Source organism: Cupressus sempervirens, chromosome 2 (genome assembly GCF_028749045.1).
Source record: "Cupressus sempervirens isolate cs-2001-9-10 chromosome 2, ASM2874904v1, whole genome shotgun sequence".
Lineage (NCBI taxonomy): Eukaryota > Viridiplantae > Streptophyta > Pinopsida > Cupressales > Cupressaceae > Cupressus > Cupressus sempervirens.
In genome coordinates, this window is record NC_143119.1 from 487,266,043 (window position 1) to 487,290,621 (window position 24,579).

Below are 24,579 nucleotides of genomic sequence, written 5' to 3' on the forward strand. Positions count from 1 at the left end.
TCTAGGAAAGCAAGATTCTGAATGAATGAAGCAAGGTCGCATTTTCTATCCTGATCCGGGGCATGACCCCCCCATTTATCTACATTAGATAGAGGCAAGTTGAAGTCCCCCATTATAATCCCTTTATTCAAGTTACAATTAGATAAGATGCCAAGGAGCTTGGTCCAGAAGTAGTTCCTTTCTTTCTTGGTATTGGGGGCGTACATGTTAAGGATTAGCCAAGATTCATTGCTTTGGATGTGAAAAACCTTAAAAAGAAGAGCATTAGTAGAGCTATAAAGAGTAGTTAACTTGAAAGCTCTGGAGTTATACAAGGTTAGGACACCACCTGAAGCTCCATCCAAATCAGAAGCTTTGCAGCAAAAAAATTTACTGAAAGATATCCTTCTTACCAGGTCTCTTTTCATCTTATTTTCCTGTAACATCACAAAGTCAGGTCTTTGGTCTCTAATCATATTTCTAATGAGTTCCTGTTTGTGAGCCCCATTAAGGCCCCTTATGTTCCATGAGATAACTTTCATTTCTTACTTCTTGAGAAATCCTTGATGGACCTCTGGCTTTCGTTTGCCAGGTTCCTTCTTGTTTCTTCTTGCAAAATCTGATTTAAGTTCTTTCTTCTTGCTCCCTTGGGGGGTGACCCAATATCAGCTTTAACCCTACTTCTGGTTGAAGCAGGAGATGGGGGGGGGTTTCTTCTGGTTCTTCTTTTTCTTCTTGACCATGCACCAATCATCAAGGCTATCCATCGCACTATTATCTAACCTATCTTCCCAAAGGGTGAGTTGTGGAGATGAAGCTTGGCCTCAATTCCTATAGAGGCTAAAGAATCTCCCCCCTTTCTAGTGATGACCCTTGGAGAAGCCAGAGTGTTCTTAAGGGGAAGACAGTTAACTTGGGTATCCTCTTCCCAGGCTGGGGATTCCCATTCTAGGTGATTCAACACTGTAGCTCCCAAAAGAGGGACTTCCTCCGCTGCACAAGAAAATTGTACTATAGTTTCTAGAGGGAGATTCTGCTCCACAACAGGACCCGTAGCTAAGGAGGGGGAGCTTACCTGCACCTTAGGGTCCTCCAACGGGTTTGAGATTGTCTTTTCCAAGATAGGGCCCTGCTCAAGGGGGGGGGGGGGGGGGAAATGGCAATCTCCTTGGGGGGATTCTTCTAAATAGTGTCCTTCACTGCTACATCTTTTAGGCTAACAACCTTTCTCCCCTGCACCACAAAAATTTTGTGCCTCCATAGCATCTTCATCTTTCCCTTACCAGAAGAGCGTGTAGCTAGTATCATGGTATGATTAGGGATGACTGGTTTTGTGATCTTCTTCTTTGCCTCATTAGGGCACTAGTGGACCTTATGACCAACCTTTAGACAGAGGAAGCATGCAAAGGGGATCGTTTCATAGATGATTTTTTGGTTGTGCACTCCAAGTTTGGAATGAAGTTCAACAAACTCAAGCATGTCTGTTCCATCTCTCACCCCAATGTAGATGCGTACAAAATTGAGGCGATGCTTGGAAGTAGTAATCGGATCCATTGAGAGAATTTCCCCAAAGGTCCTAGCTATACCCCCAAAGATGTCCTCATTCCAATATTCAAGTGGTAGTTCTGGTAGTCTTACCCACACAGGAGCTTGGGCAAAAAAAGAATCATTCAAGCTGATGCCAGATGACCATTTCTGGAGCACAAGGGAAGAACGGCCCATGGCCCATTTCCCTTCACTCAGAATGCTAGTGATGTCTTTCGAGCAAGTGAAATTGAAAGACATAAAGCCTTTTGCCATAGCCGTGATCGAGACCTAGCCCTTGAGAGCCCATTTATGTTTTATGAGCTGCCTAACTTCATCAATGCTCGGTCTAGGCCCTAGAAATTTCCCAACCAAAGTAGAAGCCATAGTCTAAATATTGTCATCCACAATCTCATCCGGGATGGCTATCACACAAGAACCAATCATCAAATTCTGAATGGTTTTAATAAGCAGGAAAGAGGACTTACTAGAGGGTTTAACCTCAAAGAGTGAGGACCATTTTGTAGGTCCTTTCATGTTTGTTTTGGAAACCAAAGGAGACTTGGCTGCTTCCTTGATTAGGACAGCTGGACCCCCAACTGCACTTTCTGACCTATCCCCAGTGCTTGGAGCAGCTAGACAGCCTCCATCTTGTTGTCTATGCTCTAGTCCAGGGACCTGAAATAGACCATCCAAGGAATTCTCGCTCTTGCATGAATTTGAATTTTGAAAACACCTACTCCCTCTGCTCCCATTGCTATCCGCTCCCATCACATTTACAAGTTATAAGATTATTGATCCTAAGATCTTAAGATGATCCTACATTATTATTTTAAATTGGAAAAAATCCTCAAGGTTGACTTAATAACTTGTATTAGGACTTGATATATAGGAAAGCTCATTTCATTGTGGAAAGATATCCAGTGTGGATAGTGTGCTATGTAGTCATATCTATTTGAGGCATTGTATGAGCTTACATGCAAATATCTATTGGATTAGAGAAGGGGTTGGTGTAGTTGAGGCACAATAAGATAACAAGGGATTGTATTTTGTAAGAGAAGTTTTTGGAAAGTTGTTGATCTGTACTTGTATTATTTAATGAGGATAGTACTGAAGTTGTTTGGAAAATGGGTCCATCTATCTTCCTTTCAACTCCTAACAGGGTAGGCACAACTCCTAACAAGGTTGGAATCTACTAATAGGGACTCATATGTACTAATTATATTTCACTAACTCCTAACAATGTCCATCCTTTCACAAGGAACTGTAGTATTAGTACATCATCTTGTGGGTACCATCCCCACTAGGGTTTTTCTTCTAGTGAAGGGTTTCCCTAATTAACAAATCTATTGTTATTGTGTATGGTTATCTTGATATGGTTGTTGCATATAAGATTATTTGCATATTTCATAGTTAAAGAATATATTGAGAGTTATTTTAATTGCATAACTCCCCCTCTTAGTTATCTTGGTATACTTTTCTTTCTAACAATTTTTCTTTTTCCCAATTATTTAGAAAAAAATGAAAGGGTTCTACCCAATACTGAGGTTATGCATTAGCCAAATCTAAATGCATAGAGTTCCAATGTAGAAACCTAGGTCTCTAATACCAAATGTAACATCACACTAGGGAATTGGAAATGACAAGACTGATTGTTACCAAGTTTAGTGAATAATTTTTTTCTTTGGATTAGTTTTATTTTCTTTGTTTATCAAACTCTAGGTTAAATATTTCTAATAAGTTTCCTAATTTTTTCCTTTAACACATGTATTAGTTTAAAAATTCAAGAGTTATGTTGACACATCCAACATAACCAACAAGTATTTCCTACTTATAAATGACCTAATTGTTATTCACTTAATTTCCCTTTAAAACATTCATTTTCAATACTTATGTTAAATCATATATAAGTTTGTGTCTACTTATATTTTCTTACTTGATACATTATTCTTCTCCATATCCATTTAGAAATTATTCTAATACTTACTAACCCTAGATCTAAAGTAGGATCCAATCACTCTTAGTTATGTTAATCCACATAGTCATCCTTATAGGGTTAAGGGTAAGAGAACAAACATTTATATAGTCTTTCTTATTAATTTTGATTACTAGTTTCCAAGTGATGTATACAACTCCAACTTAATACTTTTACCATTTCCAATTTAGAAACTAATGTTCAAGGTCTTGTAAATCAATTGTATTTGATTTATTTGTAGTGAACTATTGTAAGAGTACATTAAGTGAATTTAAGCCTTTAACTACATTTACCAATTAATTTTATTTTAGCATTCATTTGATAATATTTTATTATTGTAAGCCTCATATTGAAAATATTTTCCATTAAGCTTCAACATATATTAAAGATATTAAAAATTATCCTTCATCAAACCTTGAAATATCTCTCACCCAAATTCAAAACACTACATCACCCTTGGAAGTGGTTCCATGTCAAGCGGATAATCCAAAAGGTGTATAAATAAGTGTTAAAAATGATCAAGATCAAAATATTCTTCCTCATCCAATAGTTGACCCAAGATTTAAATCCCAAGAACTACATGATGACCTAGTCATCCTCTCTCACTTCTTCCAAGAAAATATCCCTTTACCTTATGAGTTACATAGCTCTCCATCTCCCATATCATATCCCCCTTCTATGAAATATCAAGATATTCCTTCCATCATCCATAATGATATTATTGATGATCAAGAGGAAAATACCTTTCCTATGTTATCTAGAAATTTTTATCAAGACCGAAGTAACTCATCATTTCCTTATTATACTCCTATATATACACCTCTAAAATATCCCATTCTTCCAAAATAGTTTAATAAAAAAAAATCCCCTCATGATTTAGACTCCCCTATTGAATTTTCTACTATTAAAGATACTAATGATTCTATTGGTTTAGTGATGAATCCTAATAGTGAGAGCCTCGAATGTACAACTCACTCTACATATGTTGATATCCCTATTCATTACCCTTTTGCATACTCAAAATATATTCATGCTCCCTAGAAGCAAAAGAATTTAAATCTTTTATCTATATCAGGTCCTTATATTCCACTATCCACCATCTATGTCACTCTTGACTTATCATCCACAAAACCTATCTCCTATCAAGATCAATAAAGATGTGTGTCCTTGAACCCTTCACATCAATCTATCCATATCAACTAGCTATATCAACCTTATTCATCCATAATTGCCAAGTATTTTGGAAGCAATTTGGGTGTACAACATAATAATCATAAATACAAAATGTCATTTGCAATCGAAGATCATCATATCCTATCTAATTGATATGTGAATGAAATGAAAAAAAATACAACAGAAAAAATTATCTAGTAAGAAAAATATTTTAAAATATGGGTTCATGTTGAGCTATTTGTTGGTTAATAGTTTGTTTTCCTATTAGATCTTATAACCTGACTCTTTGATACCCAATTTTTTGGAGAGACAAAAGGTTGTTTATCAAAAAATGGGTCAGTGTCTATATTCTATCATTTCCCTCTGAATGATTAGGTACAACTCCCTATGATTTGCAATGATATACAATGAATATGTTTTTATGAGATCAGAAGTTTTGTTATTGTAAGCTATTAACTTGAGAGAAGTAAAGCATAACCAAATTTTTTTTAGGCATAAACAATTCAGGCAAGATGGATTTGAATAACCTATCACACTAAATGGAATGACTGTAGTAAATTATCTTGATATTTCTAACCCTTACTTCTATTCTAAATGCAAATTAACCATCTAAATGTAGAAGAGGAATGAAGGATATATTCATATGAGGGAAAATAGAATTGCTTTCACTATTAGTCTTGAATGAAATGGAAACCAACCAATAACTAATAGATTCATACACATTTATCTTTCATTTCACAATGAAATTATCTAATATGTTATAAAACTAACAAGAGAAGAAACATAAACATATATGAAGAAAGTAAATGGAATCACTATACTACAAACATCAAAGTAAAATGGAATTCATTTGATTAGTCAAAAAATCATACATGATAGTATTTCAACTCTTAATGAAAAACTACTCTATGCAAGGGCCACAAAACATGACAAGAAAATAGGGTAAATGGAACTATAGACAAATTCACCATTAGGTTTTCTGACCTTTGTATTGTAAAATATGGTTACATTTATAGTTTGATATTATACTTCAGTTTAAGTAGAGAATTAGTCACAAAATAGAAAGAAAATATGAAATTATCTAGTGATATGAACATGTGGCATCTCCTTCATCAATGATTATGAATTCATGGTGCTTCTAAAACATGTAATGACTATTTAGCTTCATGCAATCTTAGGAATGCTGTAGAAAATAATTGTTTGCTTCATCCTCTATTGTTTCATGCCAAACTTATATAATTCATAATACAACAATCATATTATCTTTAAATTTCCATCATAGATCTCAAATTGACAGTTTAGATTAAATCATTATAGACCTTTTTAACTTGCTTTACATTTTATTTTGTGGGTCCCTTCATGTACAAATTTTCAAATATTGCTTTGTCTCTATAATTAACATTTGGGAAACTTTTATTGTTATGGGGACAAAGTCAGTTTGGGTATTGTTAGAGAACTTGCCAAAATCTAGGTGCTGGAGGACCTTGACAAAAGCACCCATTATGATGAGTTCATTGACCCTACTCTTTTGGTTCTCTCTGACAATGTGCATAAAACTAGCTTCAACTTCCTAAACAATGCAAAGAACAGTCTGTTTGACAACTTTCGGTCCATCAAGTGGCTTTTTCAGGAAATTGAGGCTTTGAAGGATAGGAGCAACCAACCCAACAACCAGGGAACTGACAAGGACCAAGATGCCAGAGCAAGAAATGACCAGGTGGGTAGCCAGGAGAAAGACAAAGGTCAGGTCTCCAGAGACCATCATGATGACAGGCTCACCCAGCTTGAGCAAAAGGTCCAAAGATTGGATTCTATCCACCAAATAATCACCAAATAGATAGCGGACACCCTTCACACCTTGAATGAGAACATTTTCAATCTAGGGGACTATATGACTACCACTAGCCTTGAAAGGGATGCAAAGTAGAACACAGAGCAAGGATTCAACTGAGATGTTCTTTAGAAAGAGGTTGACTAGGTGAGTCAGTGGAACCAGATGAACACTCCTACCAGGATTCAAGAGGGCATGGCCAGTCAAAAGGACAATGATGCTACAGAAATCTTGTAGGCTATGAACATGGACAACCACTAGCCTGCTTGCCTATCCTTTCCTCACTAGCCTTTGGTCACTGGCTTCAGGCCTTATTTTGTCTCTAGCCTTTTGAGGCAATTTTTTTATTTTTAGAGTGTTTTATTTAGCTCTTTTCGCTGTAAAACTTTGGATTTCAGGATCCTTGTAATTTGATGGTGACAATAAAAGATATTAAGTCTCTATTTTCTTTGTGATGCAAGTCCACTTTCCAACTATACACATCATGGTAGATAGGTGGCAACATTTCATTGCTTTGATAATTTGACTTTAACAATTTTTTCTTTGTGGCACTACCTAACTAGGTTTCGACTATGTCTTGTGGAATGTTATGGGCCCAAAAAAATACATGTTTTTTCTTTGTGTCACCATGATTTTAAATTGTACAAATTTTTATAATGACATAGTGAAAACCATCAATTAGTTTAGAGATCAATGTTGAAAGGCTTTCCTAAGAACTAGGCTTTATTTTGTATTAAACCAATCAAATCAACAAACCTTGTACATCATATGACAATTATATCAACCATAAAAGGAAATGGCCTACAAGGACACATGTTGTTCTATCACTATGTCTCCATGATTAATCTTCAAGTAACATATTATAATGATATAGAAATGATCGTGGATGTTCTTTTGATATGGCACATATAATTTAAAGATCTTAACTCACTAATTTCCTTCAATGTTAGTCCATCTATTCCACATAACAAATCTTCACTACATCACAATGATTAAAACATCCCCATATTTTCATAATTACAAATTGATAGCCATGCATGTTTCTTTAGATTAATGATCCTTGTTGATGTTTCCTAATTACTACACATGACTAAAAGGAGGTCTCACCTATTGGGTCCCACAAATAGATGTCATATTGTCACTATCTTTCTTGTCACTATCTTACCATGACTATTCCTTGTGTAACCTTTTATATCAATTTAGAGACAAGTGTAGATCTATTTTTGATCTAATGATCAATGAGATGCATCATTGAATACCTATGTTTCAATCATTAAAACATCAACAGTTGATCTGGTCTTCATCAATGATCTAGATTTAGTATTTTGAACCATTTGAATTGTCAAATTTTCCATGTAAATACATAGATTAAATATTGACCATCAATTTCTTTTCAAAAAGATTCATACCACCTTTAACCACATTCCTTCACCATCTTTTTATCTTTCAATGTTCACTCTATATCAAATTTGTTGTTTATTGCTTCTAGCTTGTGCTCACAATCTGCATATTATCTTTAACCCTCAGTCCTGAGTTTTTTACTACCATTTTCTTTTAATATCCCTGTGATCTCTTTTAAATTTATACTTCCTTTAGATAGAGACTTATAACTATGTTCTTTCACCATTTCTGCTGATTTATTTGCTTTGCTTGCATTCTATCTTGATCATCTGCAATGCATTTTCATGGAAACTATAAGATGGCATGGATCTTTGTCTCCAGCATGATTAATAATAAAGAAAAATAGATGATAAAAATATCTAGACCTTCTCTTCATCAAGGAAACACATAAAAAACCCTCCAAAACCTAATTAGCTAGCCATTAGACTGGTGCATTACTCATATGATTTCCTGCATTAGGTTAGCTCAAAGGAATGATGAGAAAAAAGGCCTGTTGGAAATATTCAAGATATGACAAGTTACTGAGAGGGGAGGGGTGAATCAGTAACTTCTAAAATTTCAAACAATAAAACTGTATACTGATATATTCACCATTCATCCAAGTAACCTACTGTAAGCATGAAACAAAATCATTTGCAACACTTGAACACACAGATTTGGTGACCCAAAAACCTTCCAAATAGAAAGTAAAACTGGGGTGGGGATGAAACCCACAAGCTTCGTTACTGCAGTATGAAGTTGGTCAGTTAAGGCTTACAATGACCACTTCTGGTGATCTTCCCTGTTAGGAGCACAAAGGATTGCTAGATCCACCTTGTTAGAGGATTTCCAAACATACAATAAAGTATGCACTCTGTTAGGAGATTTACAAAAGACTGTTAAGTCTACCTTGTTAAAGGATTTACAAAAACTGATTCACCTGTTAGAATGAAATAGTGGATCTGATTACAACTGATTGCTGATAAGATCCGCTATGCTCTGATTCACCTTGATGTGATAGATAAAACTTTTCTGCTCTAAAACTCGACCTGCTGAATATCTTCACAATTCAGCCCACATACTTTCGCACGCATGTATTTCTTTCGCACTTTCACACTTTTACACTTTCACATTTCCATTCATTACCATTTCCATAACAACTATATTTGAATGATACAATACATTGCATATATATACCATCCATATAAACAATACATGCAAGGTCGGCTAAACAATACATGCAAGGTCGACCAAAACAACAAGTGCAAATCTCTATACAAAGTCAGCCCAAGGTAAAAACTCGAGTTCACTAAACTGACTCGGTGTCCTTTTGATACTCGACGTCCACTGCGTTACTCAACATCGTCATGCACTCGATAGAAGTGAAGGCACGGTTCATACTAAACACTTCGAGTAGTTCTGAACTCGGTAACCACTGGAGACTCAGTAGAAGAGATGTCACTCGGTGAATACTTCTATCTGAACTGTAGCTCGTTGATCAAAGGAAACACTTGATAGAACCTTGTGACTCGATGATAGTTAGTTTCCTTGATATCCATCTGAGCTCGGTAAAAAATTAATTTCCTTGATAACCTCAGGAGCTCGGTTATCATGAAGTTCTCAATTACATCTTAGTACATCTTCACTTGGTCAAAATTGATTCCTTTCTTTACCTTGAACATTCGGTAAACACTGGCTGCTTTGTTCACCTTGATCACTCGGTAAATACTGACTTCTTTGTTCACCTTGATTACTCGGTAAACATTGACTTCTTTGTTCACCTTGATTATTCGGTAAACACTGACTTCTTTGTTCACCTTGATTACTCGGTAAACACTGAGAACTAGGTAAAGCTTGGCTTCTGGTGAGAGCTCGGTAAGCATTCAAAATCCAATAAGTGTTGTAACTAATGACAAAAATGTATCATAATGCCAACAGTCTCCCCCTTTGGCATTAGTGACAAAAACACTTATGAGACAAAATTTATCTAACATGCTGATGACTGATTCTGAATATACATAGCTTCGTTATATACAACTCCCCCATAGAATAGATTTGTTATATACAAATCCCCCATAGAATGTACATACATTATTTACATGAGCTGTATATCTCTTCCTTTGTACAATTTTTCTGAAAACACTTATTCACCCATAGTATACATATCCAACAATAATCTCCCCCTTTTTGACAATAATGCCAAAGAATAAAAGAATATATATACTTATATAGAAACACCAAAATGAGAGATGAACTCTGAATGTACCTGGAGAATAAGCTGGAGAGTCTTATCCCAATTCTCTTGCAAAATTTTGCAGGTGGAAAGAGCTATTTGAACTTCAGCCGAAAGTTCAATCACATGATCTGCAATGGAGAAGTTATTATCATGGATTAATGTCTTTGAATGTGCAATATGCTTCTGCATTGAATCCATGATGGGAAGGATTATGTTTTGGATATCTATCAATGTAGATCGGATCCTTGCCTCTTCCCTCAACAGCTCTGCCTGCTTTCTCTGACAAAAATTTGATTCTGAGGTGATGAGATGAGCTTGAACTGGGGTCAAGCTTCAAGTTCTGTGCGCTTACCTTTAGATCTTCATCAATTTTATTTAGTTTCTCTCTTATTCTTTTAGTGTACTCGGTAACATCACAAAGCTTAGCAAAAAGAGATGTTACATTATTAAAAGAATTTTCCATATCTGCCAAAATTGAGGTTAATGCAACCTGATTTATTGCAATGTTCTAGGCAATGTGCCCTAATAGCTTATTATCAAATTTCTTTTCTGCACGCTCAATTAGCTTTTCTTGTCTGGAGGCATCTTCATTGAATTTATTAACTGCCTCTTCCAGTTGAATCAAAATGTGTTGAGAAGTATCAACATCAACACCTATAGCCTCAGTAATTATGTTCCGAGCTTCCTCAATTATCCTATATTCCTTATCCCTTTCTGATCTTAACTGCATCTGAGTAGCCTTTTTCTCAATAAGTTGACCAGCATACCTCATTTCTACTATGAATTCATTTATTTGATACAAAATTGGAGTATCTTTCCTCCATACAACTGTACCTTTGGATGGAAAGAATTTTTGTACATAGGAAAATAAACAAACTAGCAAAGAACTAAATTTACAAGGGTTTGTCTTTGCAGTCCTTATGCTTTCCATGTTTTTATTGAATTTTTTTAATAGCACATCAGCTAGGTCAAACTCCATATTTTTCTTTACAATTTTATATGCCAAATCTACAGCCTCACAAGGTACACTATTCAGCCTACTGGAACTATACAGTTTGTATGCAATAACATAAATACCAAATTTTAGTTCTATATCTAAAACATTGTTGAGTTTTAAACCTCTGCCATCCCATTCAGCTTGGGTTTTCTTCTGTAACTCATCCCGTCCTAGGGTTTTGGTGGTTTTGGCTTTGCTGAGCATTGGGAGACCCATGATTTTGTGAATCATCTTCTTGGTTATCAAAACTGGTTGTTCCAACCACAACTGACCATTATGTACTCGGCTCAAGATATACCTCACCCATTTCACTTGGAAACTTCTTGGCAGATGCAGGATATGGGTTAAGCCTTTGGTTTCCAAATGTTTGAACTCAGGTTTTAGGGTTCCATCCACGCATAGCTCGGCTAGGGTGCTATCCATATCTAGTGTCCCTATTTCTTGCACAGTACACTTGAAATGAGTACGAATATCATTGATTAGAAGTACCTTTGGAGGAATCTGTGATTGAGCTCCATGCGGGTCGAGTGATTCAGCGATGGCAGGAACAAGCTTGAACATCGGTGCCTTCCATTCTGTTCCCTTCACAAGCATTTCGGATCCTTTCTTCGCCTTGCTGCTGCTGGTGCTTGCAAAAGCCATTGCTGCTCGGTGAGTAAGAAGATTTTGTAAGAATACTTCACTGGAAAATCTCTTCAACTCACTTGAATTCACTTGAAAGCCCTCTTTTTGTAAATCTCGAATTCGCGGTGAAAAATGAGGTTGAAATCTGCCCTTTTGATGAAAAATTTGCCATTAATGTTCAGTACGGAGGTAGCTGCGATCGACAGGCTGTCATCCACTAGCTCGACTTAAACTTTGCAACTTGGTGACCAAAAGAAAATAGGTTAAACCGCTCTTAACTCGATAAGAGAAGAACCAACCATGCTCGGTAAGTGCAACTTGGTGAAAGAGGCCTTATTGCACCCGACTGAGCTCGGTAAGGTCATGTACCGACCATGATCCTGATGTATCTAAAATTCTAATTTGATCATATTTTCATTCTAGGACTGCTTAGGAATTTGCTTTGTAGATACAGTCCTGATCTTATCTTGATGAGTCTTAATTGGAAATGGTAGAGTCACTCACTTCTTGAGTGACCATTCCATCACTTGAATTATCTGGCTCGGTAGACTTAGAAATCCATTACTGCTTCATTTGCTTCCAAATATTTTCCACTTTGATTTTCTTTTCATCCTCGACTTTCTTTATGTTCATGCAGTTTTTAGATATATGACCAAGTTCTGTACATGTATAACATCTTACAGTGGTATCCCTTTTTCTTAGGTGATGCCTTGCACAATTTATGCTAGTATGACCATATTCTCCACAATAATGACATCTGCACCAAGTGTTGTAGTCCCAACCAAATATTGCTTTGACAAGTTGTTCAGCTAGATTAAATGATTTGAATTTGCATTGTGATGCCTTATGACCTTGCTTTTGGCATTTGTGACATTTACCTTCAAATTTTGATTTCTTTTTGCATTCATTGGCTTTGTGTCCATGCTGATTGCAATTGTAGCACTTTCCATTAAATTTGCCTTTTCCATTGCTCCAAGATTTTGCATAGCCTGATGGACTGGATTCCTTGTTCCCTTTTGAGCTTTCTTACTTCTTCTTGCAGAGATCCATTCTTTTCTAAGAGTTCTTTGATTGCTTTGTCAGCTTCATCTGAACTATTTGATGGTGAGAGATTTTCAATCTTTTCTTCAACATACTGATGATCATTCATTTGCTTTGCAAGTTCTTTTCTTCTTTTCAAGGATTGTGAAAGATGCTCTTTTGCTTCATTGAGTTGAGCCATGGCCATTTTCAGATCTAGCTTTTCATTCTCAATAGTTTTGTCAAGTCTGAATATCTCCATTTTCCTTGATCTTTTCTCAAGCTGTGAAACTTTTATCTTGAGAACCTTATAGCTCTGATACCAATTGTTGGAAATATTCAAGATATGACAAGTTACTGAGAGGGGAGGGGTGAATCAGTAAATTCTAAAATTTCAAACAATAAAACTGTATACTGATATATTCACCATTCATCCAAGTAATCTACTGTAAGCATGAAACAAAATCATTTGCAACACTTGAACACACAGATTTGGTGACCCAAAAACCTTCCAAATAGAAAGTAAAACTAGGGTGGGGATGAAACCCACAAGCTTCATTACTGCAGTATGAAGTTGGCCAGTTAAGGCTTACAATGACCACTTCTGGTGATCTGCCCCGTTAGGAGCACAAAGGATTGCTAGATCCACCTTGTTAGAGGATTTCCAAACATACAATAAAGTATGCACTCTGTTAGGAGATTTACAAAAGACTGTTAAGTCTACCTTGTTAAAGGATTTACAAAAACTGATTCACCTATTAGAATGAAATAGTGGATCTAATTACAACTGATTGCTGATAAGATCTGCTATGCTCTGATTCACCTTGATGTGATAGATAAAACTTTTCTGCTCCAAAACTTGACCTGCTGAATATCTTCACAATTCAGCCCACATACTTTCACACACATGTATTTCTTTCGCACTTTCACATTTCCATTCATTACCATTTCCATAACAACTATATTTGAATGATACAATACATTGCATATATATACCATCCATATAAACAATACATGCAAGGTCGGCTAAACAATACATGCAAGGTCGGCCAAAACAACAAGTGTAGATCTCTATACAAAGTCGGCCCAAGGTAAAAACTCAGGTTCACTGAACTGACTCGGTGTCCTTCTGATACTCGGCATCCACTGCGTTACTCGGCATCATCATGCACTTAGTAGAAGTGAAGGCACGGTTCATACTAAACACTTCGAGTAGTTCTGAACTCGGTAACCACTGGAGACTCGATAGAAGAGATGTCACGCGGTGAATACTTCTATCTGAACTGTAGCTCGGTGATCAAAGGAAACACTTGCTAGAACCTTGTGACTCGGTGATAGTTAGTTTCCTTGATATCCGTCTGAGCTCAGTAAAAAATTAATTTCCTTGATAACCTCAGGAGCTCGGTTATCATGAAGTTCTTGATTACATCTTAGTACATCTTCACTCGGTCAAAATTGATTCCTTTCTTTACCTTGAACACTCGGTAAACACTAGCTGCTTTGTTCACCTTGATCACTCAGTAAATACTGACTTCTTTGTTCACCTTGATTACTCGATAAACACTGACTTCTTTGTTCACCTTGATTACTCGGTAAACACTAACTTCTTTGTTCACCTTGATTACTCGGTAAACACTGAGAACTAGGTAAAGCTTGGCTTCTGGTGAGAGCTCGATAAGCATTCAGAATCCAATAAGTGTTGTAACTAATGACAAAAATGTATCATAATGCCAACAAGGCCATCCTATGGGAAATATAGACTCATACTCAAGACATTGACACTTTACTTGACTCAAAACCCTAAAGTAAAAATATATAAAATGAAACTTTGGCAACAACTTGCTCTGGTTAGGAATTTGAGAATGATAATGCATCAAAGAACTCTAGCAATCTCTAATTTTTTATGTAGGAGCATCAAGATTTGATTTTTGTGGAGTTATTATTTTCATGGTTGGGGATGTGTTGGAGGCACATTGGGGAACCTTTTCCTACATGTGCATAGAGATTGGATGGATTGAGTTGAAGTTTGAGTTCTTTGTACCTTGTTGCTGTAACTATGTTTTCTAGTTTCTAGGTGCCTATTGCAGGATATGTAACTAATTTTGAACCATGAATGAGAGGATTTTATTTTTAGGGATTGAAGAGGGGCTAGATTAATTCCTTGTGTCAAAGGTGGAAGTTCTAATTCCTCATAAGTTGGGAGATATGGAAATACTCAGAGTATCAATTTCTTTTGTGTGACAATTTTCTATGCTTGACTTTCAAGATGGATACACACTTATAAATGATGAATCAACCTTTGTGCCTTTATGAGATTGTAGAGGAAGTAGATTTCTACCTTTAGTTTGAAGCATGAATTCTAATTCAATTAGAGCTAGGAGATATCACAATTCTTCTTGAATATCAATTTTTGGACATTAAATTGTTGTTGCAGGCCAAGTTGTGGCTCTTCAAGTATTTAATGTTAAGTTTTATTTAATTTTTAGTTGCTAGGTTGACTTGTGGCTTATAGTGGTATAAGTAGAGGTCTTTTGGACTCTTTTAGTCATTGAGTTGGGATGGGATGAAGGGTCTATGCTAATTTAAAGAGCTAGAGCTATGGCTTAGGAACTAGAGGATCTCTTAGTGGACCTGAGGTTACAAGTGTGGATTCTTCTTGATGTTCTTATCTAGTTGTGTATCTATACTAGCTATTGTTTGGGTTGGATGTTGAGGGATCTTGTAGACCTATTATTTTAATTACTTTATATTTGGCCATAACCAGAAAGGCCTTATAGCCCAACACATTGCATGTAACAATTATTTTATGAATAAATTATTTTAATTTGGTATCAGATTTTGCATTGTTGCTTCTTCTTGTTATGTTTCCACTTTGTGGTCATATAGCTAGGGGCTAGGACATGTCCTTTGGGGATAATTCTACATTGCACTATGTCAGGTGGTATCAAAGTGAAGGTTTTTCCTAAGTATGTAGATAGATCACTAAATCTAATCAAACTAAGAAGGTTGTTACTAAGTTTGAAACAAATTTAGATGATCAAGATAAGGATAGGATGAGGAAGGAATTTTGTATATGTTTGTGGAGTTGGAGTTTACTAATCTAGAAGAGAGTTGTTTGGCCGATTAATAGAATTGTTTGTGAGATAAGATGAGATGACAAGGTTAAAGTGGAAGAGGTTGGTTTTGTTGATCAGTTTGTGAAGTTTGACATAGAACTTGCAAAGTAACTAGAGGTTGTTGCTGAAGATATTCCTAACCTTGTTTATGCTAGGATAGACATTGGTTTTTATGATCAGTTAGTTGGATCTGACATGAAAATTGCAAAGCACTTTGTCATGGATGATCTGGTTGCTATTGGTGGTCAGTTATGTATTACAAAGCATCTTTTTGTGAGCAATGAGATAGTTGGTGTTAGATTTTGGCATATGTTGTTGAGGAGTTACATATTTCTACTGATATGGATTTTGATGTTGCTAGTGTGGATTCACTAGTTGCTGATTTGGTTTTGGATCTACATGATACTACAGATCTGTATGTTCTCGATTTTCCTATGGCGGACATGGCTGAGGATTTATATGTTCTTCTTATTGGGTATTTGAACCTACATGTTGTTGACTTAGTTTTTTATTTACATGATGTTCCTAACATGGAGTTCACATGTTTAAGGATATTGTTGTTGCTAGTTGTGATAAGTTGTAGAGATTCTTGGTGAAGCATTATGTTTAGTTTGTTCTTGGGTGTGAGCATGCTGATTGGGTTGTTGATATGTATGTAATTCTAATGTTTAAGTGGATTAAGCATAGATGGTTGATTTTTAGATTTTTTCTATTGACTTTGATGAAGTGGAAGCCTTTGGTAAAGATGAAGTTAGCTGCAGATCTTTCTTTCAGCATCAAAGTATGGGACATAATTTTCTATTTACCAAGGGAGTCTAATGTAGAAGCATCAAGCTTTGATTTTTGTGGAGTTATTCTTTTCATGGTTATGGATGTGTTTGAGACATATTTTGGAACCTTGTCCTATGTGCACATAGAGATTGGATGGACTGAGTTGAAGTTTGAGTTGTTTGTACCTTGCTACTAGAATTGTGGTTTGTGGTTTCTTGGTGCCTAGTATAGGATGTGTAACTAATTTTGTGCTATGATTTATAGGGATTGAAGATGGGATAGATTAATTCTTTTTCTCAAAGGTGAAAGTTCTAATTCCTCATAACTTGGGAGATATGGCAATTTTCTTGGACAATCAATTTCTACCAATTTTGTGTGATAGTTTTATGTACTTGACTTTTTGGATGGATACACACTTATCCTTGGTGAATCAGAATTTTCACCTTTAAGGGGTTCTATAAGACCTAAAGTTATATCTTTTTTGTGAAGCATGAGTTCTAATTCAATTAGAGCTAAGAGATGTTGCAATTTTTCTCAGATATCAATTTTTGGATATTTAATTGTTGTTGCAGGTTGTGCTCTTCAAGTATTTAATGTTAAGTTTTGCTTAATTTGTTATTGTTAGGCCAATTTGTGGCTTAGATTAGTATAATTTTTGGTATTGTGGAGTCTTCTAGTCATTGAGTTGGGATGAGATGAATGGTAGATGCAAATTTGAAGAGTTAGAGTTGTGGCTTAGGAACTAGAGGATCTCTTGGTGGACCTGAGGGTACAAGTGTGGATTCTTCTTGATGTTCTTATCTAATTTTGTATTTGGACTAGCTAATGTTTGCGTTGGATCTTGAGGGATTTTTTAGAATTATTATTGTAATTTCTTTGTATTTGGTCATAACCAAGAAGGCCTTATAGCCCAACACATTGCATGTAATAGTTATTTTATGAATAAATTAATGTAATTTGGTATCAAATCTTGCATTTTTTCTTCTTGTTTTATGTTTTCACTATGTGGTTATATAGCTATGGGCTAGGAAATATCCTCTAGGGATACTTCTACCTTGCACTATGTTAGTTTTGTACAAAAGGTGACAACTTGGAAAAGAAAAAGAACATACTAGACTAGGAAAGCAATAACAAACTACCTAGGGAAGCAAGAAACTAAGCTAAAGGAAACTGCATGAAAGGAAAACCTACCTATCTAGCTACTATATATGGGTTACCTACTTTCAATTTTTTATTTGATAAAACTTCAAATCATACCATTATAAGAAAATGATAGGGTTTCTCTAGTGCGATATGGCAATTTGAAGGAATCATTTTGATTCACTTGAATGATCTAAAATGACTCTTTCCATAAAGACTGAAACTTAGAGTGCATACCTCTTGGCTCATGTCTCTTATCCCATAGCAACACCAAATCACCTTACATAAATTTTTAAGGCCTTTCTCTTCTATCAAATGACTTCTTTATCCTTCCTTGATGTTTAGTGATCTTATCAACCATCTCTTTCCTTTCTTCTTGCAGTTTGGTAAGATATAAGATCATCTTCTTTAATCCATATTTGAAAATATCCACTTCAATCACAATCCTTAATTTACAAGTAGCAAGCTCTAAAGGAAATCAAAAATTAACTTTCACTCCATAGACCAAATCAAAAGGTGAAATACCAATAGCTCTTTTAGGTGTGGTTCTATTAGCCCATAAAGCATTATGAATCTTCTTATGCCAAATTTTTTGGTTATCTAAGACCAATTTCTTAAAAATATTGATCAAATTCTTATTACTAGACTCAACCTCTTATTTCCTTGAGGGAAATAATTAGAGGAATTCCCAACTTGAATACCATTATCATAGAAAAAATAATAATTTTTTAGAAAGAAAAATAAAATGCATTATCCATTATCAATTTCACAAGAACTCCAAACCTAATCAATATATGATCTTTGAGAAATTCACATGCTACTTCTAATGAGGTCTTCTTCATTGGCTTTTCTTCAACCCATTTACTAATATAATATGTGGCATTTAATATATATGAATGTCCTTGAATGGAAAGAGGATTAATCATACCTATAAAATCCAGACCTCGTTGATGAAAAGGAGATTTGACTTTTTCTAGCCTAATAGGTAGGGCATCAAGCTGAGGTTTACTAGTAAACATCTTGGATTTCTCACAATTACCCACCCATTTATATGCATCTTTAATTATACTAGGTCAAAAATAGCATTGCCTCAAATTTTAAATACAATGACAGTAGAAGAGAAGTGTCCTTCACAGGCCTCATTATGAAAATATATGAACAACTTTACCTATTGCTCCTTATCCACACATCTTAAATATGTTCCATCAATTTCTCTCTTATACAAGACATCATCATGAATCATATACTTAAAGGATTTTATTTTTAGATCTCTTATTTTCTTAGTAGTCAATCCATCAAGACATTCACCATATGTTAGAAAATAAGCAATGTTTGAGAACCAACAATCTTGAAGACTTACCAGAAGAACTTTTGGAGTATTGTTTTGTTTGAATTGTTGATCTTCTACTAAGGCTTTACAAAGTGTATTACCTCTTATAAGTTTGGTTAGCTTAATTTCTATACCATATTCTTGGAAATCTTCTAACCAAACTCCTCTATTATTACAACTAGCCTCTTGTTGTGTCAAAATACTTTTCACTATAGGATCTGGAACATATATTATTGAATGAGAGTGTAACACATAAAACCTAAAATTTTTAATGGCTCTCACCCCTACATATGCATGATTTTTCATCTATTAGTATCTCAATTATTTATTCTCCAATGGTATAGTCATGAAAGTAATTGGAGTTTTTATTCTTTCTATATTGTCTTGCATCAATATTGTTGACATAGCATGTTCTTAGGCATAACAATAAATGATGAATTCTTTAGTGTAGTTAGGATGGACAAGCATAGGGGTTTTAGCAATGATAGCCTTGATATCTTCAAAAGCATTTTTACCAACATCACTCCATTTAAAAGTTTTATTGCCTTTCATCATATCAACTATACATTTAAGTATTCCAAAGAAGTTAGGCACAAATCTCCTCAATAAATTTTCCTGCCCAAAGAAGGATTTTACTCCAGTTTTACTCAATAGAAGACTAAATTACTGAATAAATTTAACTTTTTCTAGATCAATCTTCACTCCTTGAGATATGATATGACCAAGCAATTTTCCTTCTATCACACAAAATATTGACTTCTTTGGATTTAGTGAGACACTGTGATCTTTACATTTTTGCAACATCCTTTCTAGATCTCTGATATGATCTTTTCTCTTCTTGGAAAAGACTATCAAATCATCAAGGTATATGACAATAATTCTATCTTTCAAATCTTTAAAGGTAAAATTCATGCCACACTGAAAAAGTTGCACCTGCATTAATTAGGCCAAAAGGCATTTTATTGTAGGAAAAAGTACCCCATGGTGTGGTAAATATAGTTTTGAATTGATCTACTTAATTTACCTAAATTTGATTATATCCTGAAAAATCCATCTAAAATGGACATCATCTTTGATCTTGCAATAGTTTATTAAAGATGATCTATATTAGGAAGGGAAAAATTATCTTTGAGTGAGGCCTGATTTAGATTTTTGAAATCTACACAAATCCTTATCTCTCATTCTTCTTCGTCAATGGCATAATATTAGCAACCCAAATGGAATGATAAATAGAATATATAATCCTAGCCTGTGGCATTTTTTTAATCTTCTTGAAGATTGCTCCTTCAACTATAGGGTTATAATTTCTTTGTTTCTACCTAAATGGTGTTGCTTCTAGTTTAAGAGGGATTTCATGCTTGAACTTCCCACTGTAATACCCCAAAATTGGCTCATTTCCATGTTAACCAATTCTAGTCTATTTTCAATCAATTCTAAGGTCCTATGTCACTAGGCAATTCTTATTCAGATTTTTGCTACTTGATTTAATTGTCAAATGTAGAAAATCCTAAATCTGCATTAATCAAACTACCTATTTAATTCCTAAGTGTTGACTCATATTAGTCACATTAAACCTATTTGATTAAGATTTAATTTAATTCAAAGTGTTTGTACTTTAATTAAATTAAATTATATCCTAAGGCTAATGTAATAAGGAATTAAAAATATTTAATTTAATAATTATGCTTGCTTTAATTAATTGAATGAGATTATTTAATTAAATGAAAAAGGAATTTATGAGGTCATATCTCAATTTATTAAATTAAATAATATCTAAAAAATCTTCTCTTTAGTTCTAAAATGGAAACTCTAAGTGAACTACCTCTTGAACTGAAAGAAATCTAGTTAACTTGTTCTCACACCTATGAAAAGCTTAGTTAGCTAATCATCACACTAAGATTTGAAGCAGTCAACTTCACTTGCACAAGGAAGTTTCCATTTTAACTGAATATTCTCTCTAATCTTAACCATTCATCTAAATTGATCCTGACCATTGATTAATTCCTAGATTCTATTTAAGGGGCTCTCAATCCCTCATTATGGAGGTTGGATGTTAATGATATTGAATTTTTACCAAACTAAATACTCATTTTTATAGTTCTCATATGTACTTTTGCTTAGTATTTTAAGGTCATCTAGCTTAGTTTATTTTATTATTTAATAGAATAAATTGCACATCATATAGATTACTTACATAATCATAGTTCACATAAATCCTTTATTCTAGAAAGGTCTGGTTGCTTGCATCTCAGTCTGAGAGCAACTAGGCAAAATCCTTCTAGTTAGAAGGAAACAAGTCACATTGTTGGACCTCTTGGATGAACTATTCCATGTTCAGAGGATGAATCTACATACAATGACCATGTTGAAGTGTAGGTGAAAGATCTAAGGACACATTTTCACGTATACATTTTTGGCACCCATTGTGGGGCTGAGAAAAACAATTTTTCTGACCCCATCTATCTTATTTTCTATCATTTTCATAATTCTGCCATACTTGTCCATATAATCTTCCAAATTTTTGCATGGGAAATCTCATTCTCACATGAAGATTTGAGGATTTCACATGTGTCTCACCACTCTCTTGCACAAAAAAGTGCCCTATTACATGGGTTCTCACATGGCACATCATTTTCTTGTGCATGATAGTGGAAGACTTCATGCGGACTAGTGCAAGATTTCGTGTGAAATCTTGAAACAACACAGTTAAAATGCAATTTTTCAAAATGATGTTTATCATTTTTTTACTGACATGTTTTCTATAAAGCATGATTAGTTTAGTTTTTCTAGTTTTTTGTAGCCTAACAGTTGTTTGCAAGGTGTTTGATGAAGACTCCTTCATACAAACTTTCCCAAACATGAACTAACTATGTGTTGCAAGACACTGTCAAAGATACGATTGTCAAAGACTAATCTTTAAACCCACTAAAACAATGTTTCCTTTTCTTGCTTTCTAAACATAGTCTAATTAGAGCTTGTGAACTTCATAGGGTGCAAGAAAAAAGAATAGGGGACTATTCTCTTCACCACTTGGAGGTCATGACCAAGGGTGAATTAGAAACCTAGAAGCTTCTAAAAGATAGCATTTGAGGGAGGCAAGCAACTTAGTGGTTCTCTAGTGATAATCCTCTTCTATGATGAGATGATGGTTTCCTTTTAGGAGATCAAAAGCTTTAGAAAGGATGGGTCTAGATTGATTAAGCTAAGTCAGTGATTAACATTTTTTGCATGTTTGGGTGAGAAAATAAGGTAGAGGAGTATGCTCTTTCCCCTTAAGGGAAATTATAAACTTTGACCCTTGTGTTCAAACCACCAATCTGAGTCAATCCTTTAGAGGGCTTGTCAGAGTGATCCAACCTTTAGGAATGACCCAAGTGAGCACACTCATTTTTCCAAAGATTCTAACTCACTATAATAAAGAAGCTTTGTAGAGTGAAAGACTCCAAAGCCATATTAATTTCTTCCTCTTGATTCTTGATATTGCATATCAAGAGGAGGCTCTCTCTATTGCACTGGCTAGCATTGGTCCTAGTCTTGCCAAACAAGTGTGTGCACTTTTAGATGCTAGTGTGGGCTGCTGGCCTCAACTCCACTTGTGGAGCCACTTGAGATCAATACAAATGGAAGCCAAGTAAAAAACCTTTACTTAGAGGCTACCCAGTTCACCTTTGAAAGGAGGCATAATCTTTGTCCAAGGAGGGGGAAGAATCTCTCCTATAAAACTCACCATGGGCATGCTGCTAGGCATTGGAAGGTGGTATTCATGCTTGAACCCTACCACAAGGGTGTTCATTTAGCATATATGTTATTGAGCCCTTTGTATAAACCAAAAAAATGGGCACCCTCTAGCGGGTGACATGGCCGTGTGAGGTGTGTGCATGCGCATAAGTTGTGGGACAAAGGTTTTGCCTTATCTACCTTTTTTTTATTTTTAGGGAAAAAGCATTTTTTTGATCGAGTCTTAAAAATGTCCAAACCTATCTAAAAAAATTGAAGGTCAAGACTCCCCCATCCCTTTAAGTTGCTTTGCCCTCAGTTGAATTGTATTTGACTACTACTTGCTTCTTGTTGACAATACTTTTCCTTACTTGAAACCCAAAATTATTTTGAAATATGAAAATCAACCCTACATTCTATCCATTATCTATCAAATGAACCAACAATCTATTCATAACAGTCTAAAATTGTGAAAATCTCTTTGAAATCTAATTTTGTTGTCTATCTAGTCTCGAATTTCATGCACAATTTTTCAAAATTTCACGTGGGCTCCATTTCTTCTGTCACTTCTTCATGTGGGTCTATCTAGAAATATGCATGAGAACTTACATATCTCCATGTGAGATCTTTCTCATAATCTTATATTTTGTCTACCGAAACCTATCACTTCTTCATGTGGCTTGGAGCACATCCTCATGCAAGTTTTAGTTGTTGATCTGAGTCTTTGCACCCACCTATATACTTTCTCACACACCTCCTAGAGGGCCTTCACATGAGACCTTGTGTCAAAACTATCAAATCAACTTGTTAGAGAAATCTACATACTACCTCTAGTATGTTTCCTACATCAATTTTCCTCTTCTCTATCTGTAAATAGTCCCAAATAGTGACATTTTTCTCAGTTGATGACTTGCAGTCTATACTTTAACTAGTCTCGTCTCTTAGTGTTGTGTTCCTATCCTCTAGTGTTCATCATACTATGTGTCACAATATTCATAATCCTTGGTAGTTCTAGCCTTCACTTAGACTACTCGTACCTTAGTATACAACACTCTTCCTTTTTCTTTTCGAGACTACATTTTAGTGTGAACCTTGTCTTGGTTTTTGCTCCTTGTCCTTGTCAATGATGGTCGCAACAAGAAGTACAAATGTGTTTCATCCTCTCAGACTTATGTGAGGTCATTCTAGGGGTCATAATCATGGTATTCTTCCATTTTATACATGGTTTGCACCTAGTTCATCTAGTGAGGAATCTTCATGATCTGTCTCACCTGTTAGATCACCTTGGGTCTAGCGAACATTCTCCATAAACTTACAACAAACTAGGAACCTTTTATATCAAGAGGATCCTAAGGCTAGAAAAGATCCCACATCTCTAAATAAAATTTTTGAATTCCTTTTCAAAGGACCTTTCCAATCATAACATACTAAAACTGAACACATTCCTACAATGGTTGATTATGAGCTTGAACATGGTAGTCATAGTAGAGACCAAGATTAACCTAGGAATGACAAAGAGAAAGACCATGACATTGATGAGGAATAAGAAGAGGTGGAAATAGTTCCCGAACACATAGAAAAGTGTCAAAAAGACAAAACATTTCAAAGGGTCATGGAAATCCCACTCAACAAAGAGAAAGAAAAGTACTTTCTCAAAGTTTCCCAAGAAGGAGCTAAGCTACCCCATCATTTCAATGTCGAAACTATCATCATGCCTAAAGAGGAAACTAAGACTTCCAAGCTCCAAAAATAATTGAAAATCATGC

The 24,579-nt window shown here is 35.1% G+C and overlaps 1 protein-coding gene across 1 annotated transcript; it reads right to left on the minus strand.

The window, feature by feature from the left end:
• Nucleotides 1–1,341: 1,341 nt before the first annotated feature.
• On the minus strand, nucleotides 1,342–1,779 carry LOC149573144 (uncharacterized). The gene has a single exon (XM_089815915.1). It carries the CDS (start codon nucleotides 1,777–1,779, stop codon nucleotides 1,342–1,344), a length of 438 nt encoding a protein of 145 aa, XP_089672041.1.
• Nucleotides 1,780–24,579: the final 22,800 nt, after the last annotated feature.